The sequence below is a fragment of the Macrobrachium nipponense genome, chromosome 1, assembly GCF_015104395.2.
Source record: "Macrobrachium nipponense isolate FS-2020 chromosome 1, ASM1510439v2, whole genome shotgun sequence".
NCBI lineage: Eukaryota > Metazoa > Arthropoda > Malacostraca > Decapoda > Palaemonidae > Macrobrachium > Macrobrachium nipponense.
Genome location: NC_087200.1, coordinates 33,326,771 through 33,351,022, shown reverse-complemented (window position 1 = coordinate 33,351,022; position 24,252 = coordinate 33,326,771). Strand labels below are relative to the sequence as shown.

At 44.2% G+C, this 24,252-nt stretch overlaps 1 protein-coding gene across 4 annotated transcripts in view; it reads right to left on the bottom strand.

Annotated features, from left to right (window-relative positions):
- Nucleotides 1-24,055, bottom strand: part of LOC135219222 (uncharacterized) — a 107,207-nt gene extending 83,152 nt beyond the window's left edge. The window contains exons 1-3 of one of the 4 annotated variants that reach the window (XM_064255806.1): nucleotides 23,501-24,055; nucleotides 14,099-14,241; nucleotides 1,158-3,488 (exon numbers count right to left, since the gene is read on the bottom strand). In XM_064255806.1, coding sequence (XP_064111876.1) covers nucleotides 1,158-3,467 — 2,310 coding nt within the window. In that variant the 5' untranslated portion in view covers nucleotides 3,468-3,488; nucleotides 14,099-14,241; nucleotides 23,501-24,055. Of the gene's footprint in view, nucleotides 1-1,157; nucleotides 3,489-3,913; nucleotides 4,058-14,098; nucleotides 14,242-23,500 lie in introns of all 4 variants that reach the window. The other 3 variants (XM_064255805.1, XM_064255807.1, XM_064255803.1) reach the window with 3 other exon arrangements.
- Between the last annotated feature and the right edge of the window lie 197 nt (nucleotides 24,056-24,252).

Genomic DNA, 24,252 nt, shown 5'->3' with positions numbered 1-24,252 from the left:
GTTACAAGTAGTAAACTCAAAACCAGTATTAAGTTAATGAACTAAATTAACTGGGTCAACATCAAAGAAATTCACAGTTCCTGTCTTAATAAATGCCTAATGGCTACCAAAGAAGAGTACTTCACCGATTTCCAGGAAAAACAGCAAAGAATCCAAAATTCCGAATCAGCTGCTGACTCACAACCTCTGTTGAAAGCCAGCAGAAACAAATTGAATCACCTGGCGGGCGGGACTAGTTACCTGTAGCCACAACAAAGAAGAATTGCTACCACGAATTCCAATCTTAGCTGCTGGTGCCAGAAACTGTTAGCTATGTATTTACTTGGTAAGTTACTTATGTAAAATAGTCATTTTGTGGAAGGTACGGAAAATTTTTTAAAATTTTTTTTTACATCATGTGCATTTCCAAATCTACCTATTTCCATTGAGGTGTTTTTTTCTTAAATTGGCTGACCTCAAAGTTTTGCTGGCCTAGGGTGCTGCATACGATTTATTACCCAGTCCAGTAAGGGTTGAATCTGGATACCATCCCTGTTGCAGGACTCGCCTTGTCAAGCAAGACACAATTTCCAGAAATTCTGCCACACATGGAAACTCCTAGGATGTCTCCAGCAAACCGTCCTTGTAACTTGTCAAGCAAGACAATTTCCAGAAATTCTGCCACACATGGAAACTCCTAGGATCTTTCCAGCAAACCGTCCTTGTAACTTGTTCATCAATCATGTCAGATATGTACTTTAAGCTTCTCACTGGATATGTTTTATGGTGTCAATAAAGTAACCCTTTCGCTCCCCAATTCCACCAACTAGCTTCTGTTTTGAGAATGCAAAGGAGTTCCACCAAGACAAGAATTGGAGAAAGTACTTGACATTTGAAGTACAGGACTTCATGAATGTTAACACCACAGTAGAAACACAATGTGAAATTTTGCATGAGGCAATAATTTCAAATGGAAATATCATGCAAAACTAATTTGGGAATGGGTTTTTCTTTTGATGGGGGTAGTCTCAGATCTTTTTGACTGAATTTTATTTATGAACATACTTGGATAAGAGAAAGCCTGCGGTGTCATAAGAACAGCTAAATCATCCATACATCAGCAAAAATTCTTTAAACACTTCATACTACAATATTAAATAAAAGACTGCACTACATACCTCATTATCTCTATTTTCCAATGGGTTGCTACTCTCAAAAGGTTGCATGTATGACTTGACAGGCTCCCTCAGATTTTCATCCACATATTCTAGCTCGGCAACTTTGAGATTACCAGAGCATGCAATGGATATCTTGTCATCTTCATAGGATGTACCATCTACCTCGTCCGTAATTATGAAGTCCTCACTACCATTAAATCTGTCTACTTCAGTGTATGAATCTCTATGAATGCTAGCTGTGCCATGTTCCACAGATGACATCATCACTTTAACATCTGTTTTACTGGACCCAGATGCCACAGGACACACTAAAGGAATCTCTGGAGACAATGCTTCAGTGAGATGGTCTCCCTCAAATTCATTCCATTCTTTCTTCTCACGATGATGTTCTTTTTCTGCAACATTACCTATACTCCACTTGACATCAGTGCTTGAAGAACCATACACTTCCCCCTTAGACCAAAGACTCTTGTCTTTTTCACAGGTTGGAGCCTCATCAACAGCAAATGAGCCAAGACCCTCATACAGATTATCTCTTACATAAGGTTCTCTTTGAAGTGCATTCCAATTACTATGACTGACCTGCCCATGTGTAATATCATAGTCATAACAGTCTCTCACTGGGATAAACTTGTCCTCTTTTATTTCATTAGATGATTTTACTTTCAATTGAGTTGTTTTCCCTTCCTTATCATTATCACTCATCCTCTGTCTAATAAGGTCTCGTAAATCAAAATTCTTAGCACGAAGATCAACATCAGTTTGTCGATTATTATCCTTCTGAATCTTAAAATCACTTTTGTCGTCAGTTTGAAATAAAAATGGTACAAGATTCTCATTTACATCCTCCATGCTATTTTTAAACGTAGCGAATACACTACTGGTCTGTACCTCAGGTGAGAACTTTACTGGATTTGAAAATACATCTGCATCCGAGTTAGTAGAACCCTCCACAACTTTCTCCCAAGATGTATTTGACTCCATTCTTTTCAACTCTGGAAGTTGAGCATGATGAGGAGGTTCTTGAATGTCATCTGATGCCTGGTGCTGTTCATTCCCAATAAAAAAGGTCCTTCGAGCACAAGAACAGTGTGGAGATGCATCACAGCACAGACCACTAACAGGCACAGAAGATAAATCTTGTTCACTTTTCTCTGAAGATGGTATAGAAGTAATGTCATCCTCTTCCTTAATGTATTTGGCATCAGGTGTATCATGCCTTGTCTGCATTATATTTTTCATTGAACTAGATGTATGCTCTGAATTATTAACACAACTAGTTGTCATTGTCTTCAAGTTATTATTTACTTCAACATGCTCTGAGTTGCCATTTCCTTCTGACATGGATAAAAGCTTGGAGTTTATTCCTGATAAGAATAAGGACCTAGAATCATTATTACCTTGAGGCATTGATATGAAGCTTGAGTCATTATTCAGTTTTGACACAGGCAAAAGTCTTAATTCTTTACTTCCATTTGGTATCACATTGTTATTTTGTTCGAAAATGGGTAATGGTTCTCTGACATTATTCCCATCTGATGTAAGTAAGGGAACCGAGTCATTATTCTTTCCTACTATATTTAATACAGCCTTTGGGTCATCAATTTCTTCTGATACAGATAGAGGTTGAAATTCATTATTCCTCTCAGTAAATGATGAGTGACAATCATAATGATTAAACTGCACTTGATCTTTTAAGTGAAATTCATTATATTTTCTCACCAAATACTCACTAGACACATCCAAAAACTCGAGACTGTTTTCATTCAACTGATCTTTGAAGACAGCTTTTGACTCATTCTCTTCAGTGTTCTGCATCTTACTTTGACCCATGTTTCTGTAACACTTGGTATGATCCTCTTGAAATGCTAAATGCTCCTTCAACATATTCTTTGATGCTTCTCCAATTTCCAAACTTTGAACAGGTGGCTGGGAATAAACATTCTTACATGATAACACAGATTTTTGGATGTTTTGATGTGAATCAAAACAGTGGATGTTTGAAGAAGAAATAAGCTCTTGTAAAAATCTGATATCTGAGTCCTGTGTTTTACAGAGTTTAATACCATAAAAATTAATAAAATCATCATTTTCAAAGTATGAAATACCATTGCCTTCATTTGAGGCAGTGGTGGTTGCATCCATTGGTAATAATACTGTGCCATCTTCAAAAATAACTTTAAGTGAATCAGATATATTCTTGAGAATTTTATTCTTCTTGACATCTTGAATAGAAAACTTGAGTTGACAATCCTGTAATTGGGAAGCAGGTATTCTGTCTGCACCCAGGTCAAGAACAGAAAATGGCATCTCTCCTCTTAGGCTTCTTTCCTGGAATAATAATAAAAAGAAATTATGAAAAAAGAATAACAGTATATATCTTAAGAGTTGAATTAACCAATTATGTGTACTTCAGCTAATCTTTCATATATGAACTATGTAGATGTATGAATACTGGATATGCTGCTAAATTTCCATCTGGAGGTGCCTTGCATGAAAATGCTGTTGAGGGTACACAAAAAGTGTGGCAAATCTTCAATCCTTGGCTTGCATGCATTCTTCATATACTTCCATTCTATTCTATTTGGTTCCTTTCAACTGAGTTATCCAACTGTTAACTCTCATGCAAGAATCAACATTCAACCAGGTCCTATTAAGATATATGGCTGAATGGCCTCTTTAAAACTATTTCATAACAAAAGGCTGCTAAAAAATATGATATTTTTATAATAAAATAACTTCTTGTATAAACTTACCCAGTAATCAAGTGGCTATATGTAGTTTCTAACTCAAATGCAGCTAAGATTTGAAATTCACAGTAGCAATTCTTTTTTGTTTTGGTGTAGGAACAGCCCTGCCCAGAACAGCCCTGCCCACTATCAAGCAAGAAAGGAACAACTCTGCAAAGAACCAACAATTTGTTTATGCTCTATGTCCAGCAAGGGGAGGTGGGTGGGCCTCTAATCTTTAATTACTAGGTAAACATACAAAATGATATTGTTATGATACAATAAAGTTTTGTACATACTTACCCGGCAGATATATACTTAGCTATAGTCTCCGACGTACCCGACAGAAATTCAAATTTCGCAGCACACGCTACAGGTAGGTCAGGTGATCTACCCTCCCGCCACTGGGTGGCGGGACTAGGAACCATTCCCGTTTTCTAATCAGATTTTCTCTTCCACCTGTCTCCTGAGGGGAGGCTGGGCGGGCCATTAATCGTATATATCTGCCGGGTAAGTATGTACCAAACTTTATTGTATCATAACATTATAATTTTTGTACATGCAACTTCCCCGGCAGATATATACTTAGCTGATTGGCACCCTTGGTGGAGGGTAAGAGACAGCTAAATAGTATAAAATAAAAACAGGAAACAACACAGTTGTAGGTCAAAGACCTTGGTTCTTACCTGATTGGGCAGAAGACTTCATGGATACTGTCTATGAGTCTGCTTTGCCTCAAGAGTTTCAGCGAGGTAGTGACCTATGACTGAAAACTCTTCTGGATCTTGTCAAGGCTTCCCACTTACATGACAGAACCGTGTTAGGATCTTGGTCAATGGGGGCTAATCCACTTACAAGACCAAACCTTTGCCTGCAGTACTATCAAGGAACACAAAACCAAACCCGACCACCTGACCATTTCTAACCCATGTTAGAACTACAATTGAAAGAGGTTCCACAAACCTTTCAAACAACCATAAAAAACACACCACCAAATAAAAATACAACTAACCTAACCTAACAAGGATTAGTCTCAGCTCCCTGTCCCAGCACCGAATCTGCAGATACGTATGGCCCCAACGAGAAGCACTTATCGTAAGTTACTCTTATGTCTCTTAAGTAGTGAGATGCAAATACTGAGTTGCATCTCCAGTAAGTAGAGGCCAGAATATCGTTTAGAGACATGTTTTTCTGAAACGCCAGAGATGTCGCAATGGCCCTTACTTCATGTGCTTTCACTCTCAGCTGTTTAAATTGTTCTTCATCGCATGTCGCATGCGCTTCTGTAATGATGCTCCTCAAAAAGAATGCCAGAGCATTTTTAGAGATGGGCCTTCTAGGGTCCCTGACAGAACACCAGAGACTGTCCAGGTTGCCCTTAAGTTTCTTTTTTCTATCTAGGTAAAATTTAAGGGTCCTGACAGGGCACAGGGATCTTTCTGTCTCTCTTCCCACTAAGGGAGAGAGACCTTTTACCTCGAAACTTCTAGGCCATGGTTTCGAGGGATTCTCATTCTTTGCTAAGAATAATGGTTTAAAGGAGCAGATTGCCGAATCCCCTTTAAACCCTACTCTCGCATCCAGCACTTGTAACTCGCTGACTCTCTTAGCAGTTGCCAGCTAGAAGAAACAGCGACTTTCTCGTCAGATCCCTGAAGGACGCCTGTTGAGGAGGTTCGAACCTTTTCGATACCAAGAATTTCAAGACTACATCCAGGTTCCAACTAGGAGGTCTAGAGCACTTATTCTTGGTAGTTTCAAAAGATCTGATCAGGTCATGCAGGTCTTTATCCTCCGCAATTCTCAGGTCCCTGTTCCTGAATACTGCGGATAGCATACTACGATAACCCTTAATCGTAGACACAGCAAGGTTACATTCCTCTCTTAAAAAGAGAAGGAAGTCGGCAATCATGGTCACAGAGGTATAGGATGAGGATAGCTTCTTCGTCCTACACCATCTTCTAAAGACTTCCCACTTCGATTGGTAAACTCGCAAGGTTGATGACCTGCGGGCTCTGGCGATCGCGCTAGCAGCTTTGCACGAAAAGCCTCTCGCTCTGACGAATCTTTCGATAGTCTGAATGCAGTCAGGCAGAGAGCGGGGAGGTTTTTGTGAAACCTGTCGAAGTGGGGTTGTCTGAGCAGATCTCTCCTGAGTGGAAGAGATCTGGGGAAGTCCACCGTCCATTCCAGTACCTCTGTGAACCAATCCTGAGCGGGCCAAAACGGAGCGACCAGGGTAAGTTTTGCTCCTGTTGAGGAGACGAACTTTCTCATCACTTCCCCCACGAGTTTGAATGGGGGAAACGCGTAGGCGTCTACTCCTGCCCAGTCCAGAAGTAGAGCGTCTATCGCTATTGCCCTCGGATCTGAAATGGAAGAGCAAAAGTTGTCCAGTCTCTTGTTCCAATTCGTGGCAAACAGGTATACGTGTGGTCTGCCCCAAAGGTTCCACAACATCTGGCAAATGTCTAGATGGAGAGTCCATTCTGTGGGTAGGACTTGATTTCTCCTGCTCAGTAGGTCTGCTCTTACGTTCTTCTCCCCCTGAACGAATCTGGTGAGAAGCGTAATATCTCTTTCCTCTGCCCAAAGCACCAGGATTCTTGCTGTCTCGTACAGGGAGAAGGAATGCGTCCCTCCCTGCTTCCTTATGTATGCTAGAGCCGTGGTGTTGTCAGAGTTGATCTGGACCACCGAGCCTCTGACTTCTGGCTCAAAACTTTTCAGAGCCAGAAAGACTGCAAACAATTCCTCCTTGTTGATGTGCCAGTTCACCTGGTCCCCCTTCCAGGTGCCTGACACTTCTTTTGCCCCTAGTGTTGCTCCCCATCCCGACTCCGATGCATCTGAGAACAACACTAGGTGCGGGTTCGGCTTTAGAAGAGACAAGCCTTTGTTTCTCCTGAGTGGGGAAAGCCACCAACTCAAATCCTTTTTCACCCCTACTAGGATCGGGAAGGAGTCCGCAAGGTCTTCTGACCTTTGATCCCAGATCTGTTTTAGGTAAAATTGTAGGGGTCTCAAGTGAAGCCTTCCTAGAGAGAAGAACTGTTCCAGCAAGGAAAGTGTCCCCAGCAGACTCAGCCACTCCCTCGCGGAGCTTTGTTCTCTCTCTAAGAAGGTAGTCACCTTCTCTGTGCCCCGTTCGATTCTTTCCGGGGATGGAGACGCTAGAAAACCCTGAGAATCCATCCGAATCCCCAGATACACAATGTTCTGTGTGGGGACCATCTGCGACTTCTCGTGGTTGATTAACAGTCTAAGGGACTGGGCCATTCGTAAAGTCAAATGCATGTCCTCCAGACATTGGGTCTCCGACTTGGCCCGAATAAGCCAGTCGTCCAGATAAAGAGATATTCTCACCCCTTCCAGATGCAACCATCTGGCTACATTTTTCATAAGCCCCGTGAATACTTGTGTAGCCGTCAACAGGCCGAAGCCCTGAATTGGAAAATCCTTCCTTGTACCATAAACCTCAGGTACTTCCTGGAGGATTGATGTATCGGTACATGGAAGTACGCGTCCTGAAGGTCCAGGGAAACCATCCAATCTCCCGGACGAAGAGCAGCAAGAACCGAAGAGGTTGTCTCCATAGAGAACTTCCTCTTCTCTACAAAGCAATTCAGAGCGCTTACGTCCAGAACCGGTCTCCACACCCCCGAGGCTTTCGGCACGAGGAACAGGCGATTGTAGAATCCCTGGGAGTGGGGATCCTGAACTAGTTCTATGGCTTCCTTCTCCAGCATCTGATCTACCATCAGAAGAAGGGTTTGCCGCATAGCGGGGTCTTTGTAATTGGCTGCAAGTTCACTCGGAGTTGAAGTTAAGGGAGGCCTTTCCATGAAGGGGATGAGATATCCTTTTCTCAAGATAGAGAGGGACCAGTTGTCCGCTCCTCTCTGTGCCCAGGCTTCTGCGAACTCGAGAAGCCTGGCATCTACAGAAGTCTGGAGGACTTGAATCCTATTTAGCCCTCTTGAAGGGCATGATAGAGGACCTACCACGCTTGTCCTGATATCTTCCTCTGAAAGAGGTTCTTTGTGAAGGGCCCTCTCGAAAGGGCGCTTGAAAAGGAAGTTTCTCCTTCCTGACAGAGGAAGCCGTTGGTCTTGCCTTCCTTGCAGACTGCGCCAACAGATCTTGCATAGCCTTTTCCGCCAAGGAGTGAGAGATATCCTTAACCAATTTGTTCGGGAACAACTGGTTAGAAAGAGGGGCGTAGAGCAAGGACGCCCTCTGGACCTGAGAAACAGATCTGGTAAGGAAAGAGCTATAGACTGCTCTCTTCTTCAAAATACCAGCCCCGAAGAGAGAGGCCAACTCCCCCGATCCGTCCCTGACTGCCTTATCCATGCAGGACAGAATGCTGTTAAGTTCTTCAGGTCCCAAAAACTCTGGATCCAGAGTCTTCCTGGCCAGTGCCCCAGGGGACCAATCCAAAAAGTTAAATACTTCTAGTACTTGGAAGAGTCCCTTGAGGAAATGATCCAGTTCCGTCATTCCCCACGTTGTCTTAGCCGTCGGGAGGGAATGCCTTCTCGTGGAATCCACCAAGGTAGAGAAGTCCGCCTCGGCCAATGAGGGGAGTCCCAACCCCATTGGCTCTCCCGTCTCGTACCATATCCCCTGCCTGCCCGAGAGCTTGGAGGGAGGACAGGAAAAAACTGTTTTGCCCGACTCTTCTTTAGACTTAAGCCAATCGCCAACGGATTGTAATGCTTTCTTCATCGATATGGTAGGGTGCATTTTCAGGAAAGAGGAGCTCTTCGAAGTCTTCGTGCTTGAGAAAAGAGACTGAGGAGAGGGAGGAGCAGCTGGGCTAAGTGCATCGCCAAACTCCTGTACCAGCAGGGCTGCTAAGGTATTGTAGTCGGAAAGAGCTGCTACTCTGGGGACTTCCTCCTCAGATACTTCTTCGAAGTTCTCTTCTAAGTTAACACGAGGACGTTCATGTGAAGAGACTATCTCCTCTGCAAGTCTGATAGGAGACACACGCCTAGATGAGGCCAAGAGTTTGGCGGGAGAAGGACGTCTGGTCGGAGAGTCGCATCTCTCTGCAGAAGAGAGCCTACTAGGCGCCAAAAGTCTGTCCGGCGAGTCGCGGCTGCCGGAAGGAGAGCGCCTGGCTGGCGAAGAGCGTCTGGCTGGCGCCGAGCGCCTGCGTGGAGAATCGCGCCTGCTGGAGGACGAGTGCGCAGCTGGCGCCTGGTGCCTGGCTGGCGCCGAGAGCTTAGCTGACGCTGTGGGCCTACTTGAAGCCGAGGGCCTACTAGGGGAGGCGTATCTGTGAGGAGAGCTTCCCTCCTGCGAAGATCACTTGAGAGGAGAGGATAGCCTAACAGGTGTAGAGCGTCTGTCAGGGGCGAAACGCGCCTATCAGGGTGAGAGCGTCTGACAGGGGAGAGGCGCTTGTAGCTTCTAGGGGAAGGGCTCCTGTCCCGAGAGGCACTCCTCTTGCGAGGAGGGAGCTTAGACCTCTTAACCGGGAGCGCTATATCCCTTTTGCGGGGAGGGTCGCTAACCAGAGCGCCCATCAGCATCGAAAGTTATTCTTGTAGGTTTACCAGGAATCGTTTGGTAGTCGTCTTCTGATCGCCCTCTGAAAGTGGCGAGAGAGGCTTAGAAGAGGAAGGAAGAGCTGTACGAGGAGCAGGACAGACTGGAGCTCTCCTGGCTCTCTTCCTGTCCACAGGGGACTCCTCTGGAAAGCGTTCCGGGCTGGAGTCCAACATACTGCTGGGAGCCTTCCAGGCTCTCTTCAAGGGATGAGACTCCTCAGCCGAACTCCGTCCGTGTCGAGGAGAAGCCGAGTCCGAAGAAGAAAAGCACTTCTTAAGGATGCCTTTACTGCGGCGATCCCTGGCAGTCTGGGACGAAACTACAGAACCTGCCGAAGGGACGCCTGATCGGTGGGGATTCTCCACAACCTCCTTACGGCTTTTGACATTCCTCCTCCACTGGGCCTGGGAGTTTGGAAGAGATCTAGACCTGGGAGCGTTGAGGAGCCGATCAGACGCCCCCTCCACTGCACTGGGAACACTGCACTCACTGATCACATCACTCTTACCTTGCAAAGCAAGGATTTGCAGCTCCATCCTGTGTAGAGCGGCTTTCATATTAGCCATCTCCAAAAACGAATCCGCAGGTTCAGTGAAGGGAGAAGGGGCTGAAACTGTAGGAGAGGATGCTAGAACTACATTTGGGTTAGGAATTACTGTGCCCTCAACTGACTCGTTAGAACAAGACCTACTGGCGCTTCTAGACGAAGCCTTCCTAATTCTATCTTTCTCAAGCTTCCTCAAATATGAAGAGAGAGAATTCCATCCTTCCTCATTTAGGCCTTCACATTCATTACAAGGATTATTAATAGTATATTCATTCCCCTGACACCTCATGCATACAGTGTGAGGGTCTACCGAACCTTTCGGTAGCCTCATCTTACATCCTTCCATCACACACACTCTATATACATTACCAGAGTCTGACATTATAAGAAAAATCCAAAAACAATCCACAATAGCGTATGCCAAGCCAACGATCCAATACTTCACCAAAAGACAGTCCAAGAAGATCAACGGCAAACGAAATACGAAAATTAGGTCAGGAGGAACCAACAATGGTGTTGCTGGAACCGGCGACAGAGAAAATCTGATTAGAAAACGGGAATGGTTCCTAGTCCCGCCACCCAGCGGCGGGAGGGTAGATCACCTGACCTACCTGTAGCGTGTGCCGTGAAATTTGAATTTCTGTCGGGGACGTCGGAGACTATAGCTCTTCCCTGGAGAGAGCAAGGCGATTCCCTTTCTGGAATGGGAGGACCAGCGGAAGGCCCACCTGTCTCACCGAGACAATGAGACAGGCCCTTAGAAGTCCCAGAACAAGACTTCTTGGGAGGGTGGGGGGGGGGGGGGGAGACCACCTTCTTCTACTTCTTTGGCCGGGCAGCCTCAGAAGGAGAAGTGAAGGAAGCGGAAAAAGACAACGATGAAGGCAAAGAAGATGAAAATGACACCTTCCGCTTCTTCTTAGATTTCCTCTTCACCAGCTTCTTCAGGACAATAGAGATCCCCCCCCCACCCAGGACGGGGGCTGCAGTGGCTGCAGAAGCAGCAGGCTCCAGCACAGGCTGGAAAGGAGGAACTCACGCTGCAGCAGCACTCCCACGGGCAGGGACAGGGGTGACAGGCACAGCAATGGAGACAGGAGGGAAGCCCAAAGGCAAACTCTTAGGGCACTCTAAGTCCGGCGGGGGAGCGAGAACAGCGTAGCCTGGAGGAGGAGGTGGAAGATATTCCACTCTCGAGGTATGCAGCACAGGTGCCACCACAGCAGACGTGGTGACCGATGTAACATGCTGGGTATACACCAGATGTGGAGGTGCTGCATACCCAGGCATTGATACAGTCGTTGTCATCCTCGACTTGGCTCCATGGGTCACTGGGGCTGCTGTGAGATGACTCAGCAGTCCCTGCAGAGACAGAGTGCCTGGTAAATTCAGCGTCAGCCATACCTACTGCAGGTCCCCACCCGCGGAGTCAGACGAACCTGAAGGAGCAAAACTCGAGTTAATGGGGGGAGTTCCTGTTCGCCCAGAGGGGGAAGGATCCCCAACTGAGCGAACAGAAGTTCCCGAGTACAACTCCAAGTCAGCATGCTTCCCTCCCTCTTCTGCACTCGACACATCAAGCGAAGAAGCGGAGAGAGACATGTACCCCGAAGGGGAAAGAGTGAGACGGAGGAGTTTACGTGGGGGAAGGAAAGACGAAGATGTATCAGTCACCAAGTCATTAGTTCGAAGATGTTTAACAATGAAATTTGGAAACACTCCTTTTCTGCAGGTAAGACCAAGGTGTAATGAAAGTTATGATTTTTGAAAGAGGTCGAAATAAACATCCTGCCTATGTGAACTCTCGAGCAAAACTAAGAGTTTCCAGCCCTGTGATTGGCTTAACAACCAATCAGGAGCCTCATAAGGGACAGGCCAGGACATCAGATGCATGGCTAATGTGAATCTTTTATAGCATTTGTCTTGTCATGTTTAAAATTAGCCCTTCTCTTCCTAGCCCTTTCTAGCTTATTTAAATGAGAAAACAAAACTTACCATTGTTTAATATCCCAATCTATGCATTCCTCACACAATAATGATGGTTAACAAATTTGACCCCTGCATGAAGTGCAAATTGTGTGCGAGTCATACTTTAAGGAAACCAATCTCGTATTATAGCCTTTGCTGCGATAAAGAGTTGACGACGAACTAGCGTCTGACATCTTTAATGTCGAAAAAATTCTTAAGTAAAAAACAGAAAACTTCAGTCCAAACGTGAGGAAAAAGTCTTTAAACAAAATTCTAAGTGAAAAGCTACACAGTAAACTGTACTTCACCAATTAGCAAACCACAGGTAACCAAAAGGAATTTCAAACCACCAGTTGCGGATCGACAACATCCGTTGTCAACCACGATAGAAACAAATTGTCGGGTCTTTACCGAGTCGTTCTCTCTCTTCCACGATAGTGGGGGGGCTATTCCTACACCAAAACAAAAAGAATTGCTACTATGAATTTCAAATCTTAGTTGCCGTTTAGCTAGAAACTAATACCTATTTAATTAGAGGGTAAGTTGTAAATAAAAATTTCTCAATTTATTAAACAAGACTAATTACCTAGCAGCATTAATTAAGAAATTACCCAAAGCAAGTGATGTGTCCTAAACAGAGTTAACTGAAATCATCTTTGGTTATGAAAAATTTACCGATATATATATATATATATATATATATATATATATATATATATATATATATATATATATATGATATATATATATAAAATTGTGCATATTTTGTGTCTGAATTAATACTAGACAATAAATTCAGCACATCCAAGACCTTGTGGCCTACTAAAATGTAGGATCTCTCTGACACTAAACTCTACTAAAGTAACATGAGTTTATAAATCAAGTTCATGACATCTGATACAATATGAAAAAATGAAGACTGACTCAGAACTCAAATAACTTACAGCTGAGGTGCTACAGCAATGGTTGAGGAATAGTCAACAGGGATGCCTCCTTAACCCACAAGGTGCGGCGCGTCGCTAAAATCGACACTTTATATGCCGCGTAAGGACGACGACAACATGATTGACGCTTTATTTTCAAATATCGCGGTTAATTTAGCCCTTCCCCTTATCTCTGTTTCAGTGACGTCAACAGTCTCACCAGCCATTCAGTTCACTCTTGGACATAAAAGATAACAGATTTCTCTTAATCATAGGTATCAAAATACCATAACTGTAAACCTTCCGTCAGCCCCGGGGGGCGGGACCAGAGAGGCTTTCATATCTTGAATTTACAACGTTCGAAAATTTATATAAATCTTTGTTTATATTGTAAATTTTGGTGATAATGGCTTTTGATGATGATGCTTATTCTTTTCCATCAAATACTGATATAGAGACAGATAGTTATAGCGACAATGACGATAGTAACATTGGTTTAAAAGTTAGTTTGCATATGTCTGTTAACATACACACACATATACACCGATTCAACCAATTAATAACTGCTGTATATATTTTGCAATTTTATAGGTGTTTCTTGAATAGCTAAGGAGTAATATTGTCATGAAAAAAATGTGAAATTATCTCAGAAAATACGGCATAAAGCATTCAAAAACTAAAATGCATTTTTTGACTAGAACGTTTTCTTTCAAGAATATATTCTTTTTAAATATTAATTTTCTAAATATCCTGTACTATTTCCTTTTTTATTATTAATCTGCAAAACAAGGAGAATACAACCATGTATAACATTAGGTGATAAGTTAAAAAATGAGCAAGAAAATATTGGTTCCATTACTGATGTTGCTAATGCATAATATTGCCGTTGTCCATTGGTAGTAACCCCCATAGCACATCTTGGGTTAAACTAGGCTCCCCGTCAGAAAGACACCATCGTACATAAGGTTACAAAAGTATGTATAATACTACTTTTCTTCAGCGACAAATACAGACAAATACAAATAAAATTCTGTTTACTAATTGCTCCTTGGCAATGACATATACTTTAATTCCTTGCCAACACCAAACTTAATCATATACTTTAATTCCTTGCCAACACCAAACTTAATATGTACAGTTTTGTATTTTAATGTTATTATAACCTACATTTTTTTAACCACTAAAAACATTGTAATTTCTAATCATAATTACCTGAATTTTTCCATTTTATCATAACTTTCTTCTGTTTAACAATGGCTTTCTTGTGTGTAATAAGTGTTGCAATCTTAGCCCTTAATGGAAGGATGCCCTAATTTGTTACTGATTTTAGTTCTAAACTGTTTTGATACTGGGAGCTGCAATTATAATTTTACAAAATTAATATAAAATTATTTATTAGAAAAAAAAACATATTTAACTTGGTAAAATTTATTATGGTCTTGTAAAGGAGACCCCACAAGGGATTGTAAATGATTTTCAACTTCTTGTAGAAGGTAAGAAAAAATATCTTAGAATTTTTTTTCTTACACCTTGTACATTTCATCTCTTCCTCTTTCCATTGATGTTTTTCTTATATTGCAGACCTCAAAGTTTCCCCAGCATGGGATGCTGCATATTGATTTTTTTGCCAGGTTCTTAAGGGTTAATAACATATTTCACATTAAATATGTAAAATAACTCTCTAATGTACATCTGGGTCGTGGGACACAAAAGAAATGCAAACCTGGGTAATGTACACCCTCATCAAACCTAAACTCTGTTATTTTCCATCTGTCCATCCGCCTGTGGTGTTTTTGCATGGTAACACTGCATCCCGGGTTTTAAATAGTTACACTATGTGTAAGTTTTAGGTAAATAAAAGGATATCTGGGTGTACATTTACAACTAAAAAGTCTTTTAATAATGTACTGTATGCGAATTACACCGTTAATATTAGAAATAGGATATTATTTAAAGCCCGGGACGCAGTGTTACCATGTGGAAACACCACAGGCGGATGGACAGATGGAAAAAAACAGAGTATAATTATACAACCTTACCAACATCAAGTTTAGGAATGAATGTGTTGTGTACAATCATGCAGAGAAGACAAAGGGTGACCCTGTCAAAAATTTTCCCTCTGACTGGTGTAGGACTATTATAGTATGGCCTTAAGGATGCAATCAACAAACATGTACTAAGTGAAGGTAAAGCAAGATCCGTGTGGGTTTTTTATTTATATTATAAAACTAAACTATCAAGTTTAATAAATGCATGAACTGAAAAGCGAACTCGTGCCAACTGACAACTTACAAATGAAATAAACTCTAAAAATATTTACCGTAAGGACCCAGCAATGCAAACAAGACAATAAGAAAAATAGAAACAAAAATCCTAGAAAATCTCTCGACATCAGGCTCAAAAAGTTACATTTCATATGAATCTTCTGAATCATCAGATTACATTTTGACTTTAAATAAACTTTGCCAAACCTCTGATGGCAAAATACAAAAGGATTAGCGTTGAACACTTCAAGGTCTCTTTACAACAAAAATGATATTGTTATTTTACAATAAAGTTTTGTACATACTTACCTGGCAGACATATACTTAGCTTACGTCTCTGACGTCACGACAGAATTCAAAACTCGCGGCTAACGCGACAGGTAGGTCAGGTGATCTACCTTACCCGCCGCTGGGAGGCGGGTGTAAGAACCATCATACCTTTCTTGCCAGATTTTTTCTCTCTTATACCTGTCTCCTGAGGGGAGGCTGGGCGGGCCATCAATCGTATATGTCTGCCAGGTAAGTATGTACAAAACTTTATTGTAAAATAACAATATCATTTTTGTACATGAACTTTCCTGTCAGACATATACTTAGCTGATTGACACCCTTGGTGGAGGGTACAAGACAGAAAATAACAAAGAAAAGGTAAACAACACCTGTTGTAGGATAAACATAACCTTGGTTCTTACCTGTTTAGGCTGAAGACTTCATAGATACTGTCTATTAGTCTGCATAGCCATAAGAGCTACAGCGAGGGCGTGACCTACAGCTGAAAAGACTCTTTGGGTCTACTAATGGGACTTGATATCCGCTTACTTAGTAGAATCCAAGTCGGATCATGTCAATGGGGGTTCGCCCTCTTCTATGACAGAACCTGTCCACTACCAACGCAGGGAGCTTCAAACCAAATCCGATCACCTAACCAAACTAATGTTATTAGCATTACGAAACGAAAAAAGATGCCTACCTGCATCATTTTTCATACAACATATGAACTCAATTACCAAAAAAAAAACAAGGGGAAAAACTACTAAGGATATGTTCCAGCTCCCTGCCCCAGCACCGAATCCGCGATACGTACGGGCCTAACGCGAAAAGCACTCGTCATACGTAATACTGACGTCTTTTAGGTAGTGGTTGGCGAATACTGAATTACATCTCCAGAATGTAGTTTTCATCAGATTCTGAAGAGACATATTCTTCTTAAAGGCCAAGGAAGTTGCTATTGCTCTCACTTCATGAGCCTTGACTTTTAAGAGCTTGAAATGTTCTTCATCACAAGATCTATGTGCTTCTTTCACAACACTTCTAATGAAGAAAGACAGCGCATTTTTCGACAATGGTCCTGCTGGGGTCCTTTACAGAGCCACCATAGTCTGTCCTCAATGGCCCTTAAGGGTTTTCCTTCTTCTGAAGGGTAGTATTTTAAACTCCTAACAGGGCAAAGCGTTCTCTTTCAGGTTCCTCCCCTACTAGGGCAGACAAACCACGAACCTCAAAGCTCCTTGGCCAAGGATTTGAGGGGTTCTCATTTTTTGCTAAAAACGAAGGAAGGAAGGAACAAACCACGGAATCTCCTTTGACAAAAAACCTACCCTTCCTTCTAGGGCATGAATCTCACTAACCCTTTTAGCAGATGCTAAAGCCATGAGAAAGAGAGCTTTCCTCGTGAGATCTTGAAGGAGGCTAAATGTGGTGGTTCAAACCTAGCGGACCTCAGGAAGCGAAGAACCACATCCAGATTCCAACTTGGAACTTCGTTCGAAGTTTTCTTGGAAGATTCAAAAGATCTTATTAAGGTCATGAAGATCTTGTATTTCGAAAGATCTAAATTCCTATGTCTGAACACCGCAGCCAGCATGCTACGGTATCCTTTGATAGTAGATACTGCCAAACCGCATTTTTCTCTGAGGAAAACTAGGAAATCTGCTATCTGAGTCACAGAGGTACTGGAAGAGGAAAACTTCTTGTTCCTGCACCAACGGCGAAAGACGTCCCACTTCGACTGGTAGACTTTAAGGGTCGAAGGTCTTCTAGCTGAGGCGATAGCCTTAGCAGCTTTTGTCGAAAACCCCTTCGCTCTGACAAGACTTTTGACAGTCGAAAGCCAGTCAGATTGAGAGCGGGGAGGTTTCTGTGATACCTGTCGAAGTGGGGTTGTTTGAGCAAATCTTGTCTTTGTGGAAGTGCTCTTGGAAAGTCCACCAACCATTCCAGTACTCTGTGAACCAATCTTGGGCGGGCCAGAACGGAGCTACTAGCGTCATTCTTGTCCTCTCCGAGATTAGCAAATTTCTGAGGGTTGTCCTAGTACTTTGAAGGGGGGAAAGGCGTAGACGTCTAACCCTGTCCAATCTAGGAGAAACGCATCCACTGAAACTGCTCCTGGGTCTGAGATCGGGGAGCAATAAAGTTCGATTCTTGCGTTCTTTGCTGTTTGCAAAGAGATCGATGTGAGGTCTGCCCCATCTTCTCCACAGGTCTTGGCATACTTCTGAGTGGAGGGTCCACTCGGAAGGCAGGAGTTGATTCTTCCTGCTCAGGAGATCGGCCCTGACGTTCCTTTCTCCCTGTACGAATCTGGTGAGAAGACTGATTTTCCTCGTTTGAGACCACAGCAGAAGATCCTTGCTGTTTCGTACAGGGAGAAGGAGTGCGTCCCCCCCTGTTTCTTGATGTACGCCAAGGCTGTTGTGTTGTCCGAATTGACCTGCACTACTGCATTCCGGACGTGGGGTTCGAAGGCTTTCAATGCCATCCAGACTGCCATCAACTCTTTCTTGTTGATGTGCCAGGACACCTGATCCCCCTTCCAGGTGCCTGACACTTCTCTTGTCCCGAGTGTCGCTCCCCAACCTGCCTCCGATGCGTCGGAAAACAACACATGGCTGGGGTTCGGCATGTAGAGAGACATTCCTTCCACAAATCGAAGTGGGTCGTTCCACCACCGAAGGTCTCTCTTGATTCCTCTTGAGATCTTGAAGGAGAACTCCAGATCTAGGGAGAGACGCCTCCAGTTCTGGTATAGGAAGAACTGTAGAGGCCTGAGATGCAACCTTCCTAGAGAAACGAATTGCTCCAGCGAGGAGAGTGTCCCCAGCAGACTCATCCACTCCCTCGCTGTGCATGCATCTTTCTCTAGGAAGGTCGTTATTTTCTCGTAGCAACGAGCTATCCTCTCTGGCGACGGAAAAAGCCCGAAAAGCCAGAGAAGCTATCCGAATCCCCAGATAGATCCTCTCTTGACTGGGGATTAATTGAGACTTCTGGAAGTTCACCAGAAGTCCCAGCGAACTTGCCAATGTAAGGGTCTTTTGAAGGTCCTCCAGACATCTTTCTTGAGACTCTGCTCTGATTAGCCAGTCGTCGAGATAAAGCGACACCCTCACTCCCTCCAAATGTAGCCACTGCGCCACGTTCTTCATTAACCCCGTGAAAACTTGGGGTGCAGTTGATAGGCCGAAGCACAAGGCCTTGAATTGGAAGATGTTTCCTCCCATCATGAATCGTTAGATACTTCGTGAAGAAGGATGGATCGGCACATGAAAGTAAGCGTCCTGAAGGTCTATAGACACCATCCAGTCCCCTGGACGAAGAGCCGCTAACACTGATGAAGTTGTCTCCATGGCGAAACTTCCTCTTTTCCACAAAGACGTTCAGGGCGCTTACATCCAACACCGGTCTCCATCCTCCTGAGTTCTTCGGAACTAGGAACAGTCTGTTGTAAAAGCCCGCAGAGCGGGGATCTTTCACTAGTTCTATAGCCTCCTTCTCTAGCATGAGATCTACGCTAGAGAAAAGGGCTTGATTCATGATGGGGTCCTTGTACTTGGCTACCAACTCCCTCGGAGTTGTCGTCAATGGTGGTCTTGACGAGAAGGGAATGAGGTATCCTTTTCTGACAATCGATAGGGACCAATTGTCCGCCCCTTTGTGGGCCCAGACGTCGGCAAATTTCAGTAGTCTGGCACCCTCACTGATGTCTGGAGTCCTTGACCGCTATTTCTTCCCTCTGACTGACTTCGAGAAGGTTTTACCTCTCTTAAAAGATCTAGCCCTCTGGTTGCAGAACCTCTGACAGCGGGTCTCCTCGAAAGGGCTCCTGTCTCAGAGGAGTCTCTTTCTTGGTCTTGGGTTGGAAGACAGAGCGAGGTTTCCTGGCCGCCTGGGCTAACATGTCCTGAGTAGCCTTAGCTGAAAGGGCACTCGATACATCTTGGATAATTTTCTTGGGGAACAGAAGAGGAGAGAGTTGAGCATACAAGAGCGATGCCCTTTGTGCATGAGACACTGCCTTCGTGAGAAACGAAACAGTAGACCGACCGTTTCTTAAGCACTCCAGCTCCAAACAGTGAGGAGACTTCACTCGATCCGTCTCTCACTGCTTTATCCATGCAAGTGAGTACATCAGTTAAGATCTTCAGGAGACAGAGCATCTGGGGTCTTGGTCTTATTAGCCAGCACACCTAAAGACCAATCAAGGAAGTTGAAAACTTCCAGGACTCGGAACATTCCCGTCAGTAAAGTGGTCAAGTTCGTTCATTCCCACGTAGTCTTGGCGGACAAGAGGGCGGAACGACGAGCAGCATCCACTAATGAAGAGAAGTCCGAGTCCGCAGACGAAGGGAGAGCGAGGCCTAAAGGTTCTCCCGATTCGTACCAGAATCCCAATCTGCCGGTCAGTTTTAGAGGAGGGAAAGACAAAACCGTCTTCCCTTTCTCTTCCTTCGAAAGGAGCCATTCTCCAAAACCTCTCAGCGCCTTCTTCATGGAAACAGTAGGTTTCATCCTAACACAAGACGAAACCTTCGACGTCTTCGAAGTGGAGAATAACGAAAGAGGAGAAGGGGGAGCCACAGGAGAAAGAATATCTCCAAACTCTTGCAGGAGTAACTCTGTAAGTTTCTTCTATAGGAGGAAACTGAGGCGTCTTTTGTTCCTTCTTCTTCTGAGGGGTCCTGTTCCTCCTGAGCCGAAGAGCCTTCCTGATCCTTAGAGGCGCGACTATTCTTAAAGGAGTCTCTAGAGGCAGATAGACGTATACGTCTTGGAGACAATGCTTCAGGCAAGTGTCTACTTGCAACATCCTTCTTGTCTGGAGGAGTGCGTTTCCCAGATCCTTGAAGCCTAATAGGAGTCAGGCGGCAGTCAGGTGCAGAGCGCCTGTATGAAGAAGAAATTCTATCAGGCTCTTGGCGCCTATCCAAAGGAGAGCGGCTACCAGGCGAACTGCGCCTGTCATACGAAAAGCGCCTACCAGGCTCTTGGCGCCTGAACCGAGGCGAGAGAATCTCTGGCGACGAGCGCCTACTAGGTGAAGCGCCCTACCAGGGGAGAAGCGCCTGCTAGGCTCTCGGCGCCTGGAGGCCTCGGCGCCTGACTCGAGGCGAGTAAAAGTCAGGAGAAGAGCGCCTGCCAGGCGAAACGCGCCTAACAAGCTCTTGACGCCTGTCCAGCGAAAAGCGCCTGTCCGATTTAGGGCGCTTGTCAGCCGAGAGTGGAGGCGAGACGAGGAGCGGCTACGAGGTGAGTAGTGCCTACTAGGCTCTTGGCGCCCAGTCAAGGGGAGCGATCCTGTCTCGAGAAGAGCGTCTGTAGGGTGAGGATCTCCTACGCGCAGTTTTGCTCCTTGTCTGAAGGAGAAACTTGTCTGTCAGGCGAATGTCGCTTATACGCAGATTTGATCTTGTCCGAAGCAGAGAGCCTCCTGCGAGAATCCGAACGAACAGTTGAGCGCGCCTCTTCCGTCGAAAAGCGAGAGTCAGGAGAGGGGAGCTTGGACTTCTTTACAGGAAGCGAGACGTCCTTCCTGCGCCGAGAAGACCCGTAAAGAGAGCCAGCCAGAGCCGAAATCTGCGCCTGAAGGTTAGCCACACCCTTGCAGGAGAACTCACCAACTCGTGAACAGGAGAAGAGGCTCGATCTCCGCTAAGTGAACGATACTCCTGAGATCTCTTTCGCTTCTTCGCTTCCACCTCAGGCTCTTCCGAAAAAAACTTCAGGGCTGGAAGGGCGGGCGCAGGGGGAGCATTCCAGGCTCTCTTCGAAGGGCGCGAGGCTTCCGAAGAGCTCCATCCTCTTTTAGGAGAAGGCGAAGGCGACGACGAGAAGCACTGGCGCAAAATTTCTCTCTTGGAGTGATCCAAGGTAGCCTGGGAAACGATCAACAGGAAACTACCGAGGGGACGCCTGACCGTTGGGGATGCTCCCTAACCTTCCTGCGGCTTTGACTTTCCTCCTCCACTGGGACTGGGAGTCTGGAAGAGGTCTAGGCCTGGAAGCATTAGGGCGCCGATCAGACGCACCCTCCACTGCACTGGGTGTTCACTGCACAAATCACTATTGGAATCACTCTTACCTTCTAGTTGCTTGATTTTCCTCTCCATACTGCGAATGGTGGCTTTCATTGAGGCCACTTCCGAAGGCGTATCTTCGGCTTCGGTGCAGGGAGCAGGAGCTGAAACTGACAAAGGAGCTACTTCTAAAATAGGATTATCTACATCCAACTCGCTAATACGAGATCTACTACTGCTCCTGGAAGAAGCTTTCCTAACTTTATCCTTTTCAAGCTTCCTCAAGTAGGAAGACAAAGACTTCCATTCATCCTCATTCAGCTTTTCACATTCATTACAAGGGTTATTAAAGGTGCATTCATTCCCTCTACACTTCAAACATACCGTGTGAGGGTCTACCGAAGCTTTCGGTAGCCTCACCTTACAATCAGTCATACAACAAACTCTAAACATAGCAGTTTTCTTAGTATCAACATCAGACATCATGAATCCAAGAAAAATCCAAAGAAAAGTCCAATAACTGTCCACAAATCGCGAAAGCCAGGCCAAAAGATCGGGTACTTCACCAAAAGTCCGTAGAAACAATCCAGGGCGAAAACGAGAAAAGAATCCAACTGTCAAGAGGTACCGACAACAGGTGTGGTCGACACCGACGACAGAAAAAATCTGGCAAGAAAGGTATGATGGTTCTTACACCCGCCTCCCAGCGGCGGGTAAGGTAGATCACCTGACCTACCTGTCGCGTTAGCCGCGAGTTTTGAATTCTGTCGTGACGTCAGAGACGTAAGCTAAGTATATGTCTGACAGGAAAGTTCATGTACAAAACTGGTTCTTAGGCGAGAGAGAATTACACAAGTCTACTGTATTTTTTTGCAACAGACCCCATAGCCTAACCTAACTTACGGCAACGTGCCCTGACCTGGCCGGGGGGGGGGGGGGGGGGGGGGGCTGGATTCCCTAAAATGGCAATAACCTGTCAGCAAACAGCAGGAATCAGGCCGTGCAACTGAAGTAAAGGTTTACCAATAAGTTTATCACATTTATCACCCTCACCCCAGGTTAGGTTAGCTGGTAGGGTTCACGGTAGGATAGGTAAATTAAGCTGAAGAAGATTTGGCAAGGATGTATCCCTAAAACCTAGTAACTTTGGTGTGGTTAGGTTGAAGAAAGTTTGGTTAAGATTCAACTTACATTCAACGATTATAATAATATCCTATTTCGAATATTAACGGTGTAATTCGCATACAGTAAATTATTAAAACACTTTTCAGTTGCAAATGTACACCCAGATATCCTTTTATTTACCTAAAACTTACACATAGCGTAACTATCTAAAGCCTGGGACGCAGTGTTACCATACAAAAACACCACAGGCTGATGGACAGATGAAAAAAAACAGAGTATAGGTACTAGCCTATGCATCTCTTACCTGACTGGGTCTACCACATATATTTTTGATTTCCCCACAAAAAAAATTCCCCAATTCCAATGTGCAGAAATTAGTATTGCACAAGATAATTAAAAAAATTATATGGCTTCACAGGTATCGATATTACCATTTCTTGTACTTAGAAAGTTGGGTATGTTTCACTGGGCTACTGCTCTTCGCAATGGGCCTAGACCTAGGCTACTTATAGCTAATAGGTTTAGGTAGTTTTCCCACCCCTAAACCCAGTTTCCCAGTGTGGTATTATACTTATTCCTTGCTGTCAAGTGGTGGATAAAATAAAAATGTGATTAGGCTATTCCCCAAAACGATGAACAATAGGGTAAGCAGAAGGTCGCGTGCTGACGTAAATTTGTCATAAATTGTCTTAGGCAATGATTCTGAGTAAACTTAAAATAACTCGAGCAATGATTTTGAGTAACCTAATACCCTATAATTTGCTTTAGGTTGTAGACAGCGATAAACAGCTCGGTAAATAATCTAGCCTTCGTTCAGCCTAGGTGTGTTAAAAGGACCACACTAGCTAGGTAGTACCGCAAGGCAAAAATGTAACTAACATTTTGTCTACGTAAAACAAGATACTGGAATCGTAAACGTATTATATTACCTTAAGAATACACAGCAATTATAAATAGTTGGATGCTCCTCGGAAATTTGTATTGAAAGAAAATCCCCAACAGGCGGTTGCAATGTATACTACTAGGTAGGTATAGGGCACTCATATAGTCTTGGGCTTCTGCATTGTCTCTTTTATTAAACAATATCTCATTTACCGTTCTCACTTTTATCCATGTGAAATGTTATTCGGCAGTGTAGGTCCAAAACTTAACTAGTTTTTACTTGCTTTCAAAAATCTTTTAAAAGGTCGTCACTTCATCGACGTTCACGCTGACCGACAACGCAGCGGTGACAAGAAGAACAGTTGCCAGGTATACTATTATATCACAGAGAACTCTTATAACTATATTAATTCGGTTCTTCATAATTTCATAATCACAACCGCGCTTTCACTGGATTCACTGGAGACTGCGAAATCTTAGTCACAACACTTCAAGACCATCGTGGAGTCTGTCGTCAATTTTTAATTTTTGCAGGTAAGAATGACCCGACGGTAATCCGGAACACTCGTGCTCCCGTGGGGGATTTTAAGGGGTGAAATTGGTGTTCCTCAACTTCCTCTCCGCCCACTTTTCCCCAGTTAATCCCAATCCCATCCCAAGGGTCTCTCTCTCTCTCTCTCTCTCTCTCTCTCTCTCTCTCTCTCTCTCTCTCTCTCTCTCTCTCTCTCTCTCTCATAATCAAAACTGCTTTTGATAGTACTTTTCATAATTTTTAGTTGATGGCCATGGATAGCATACC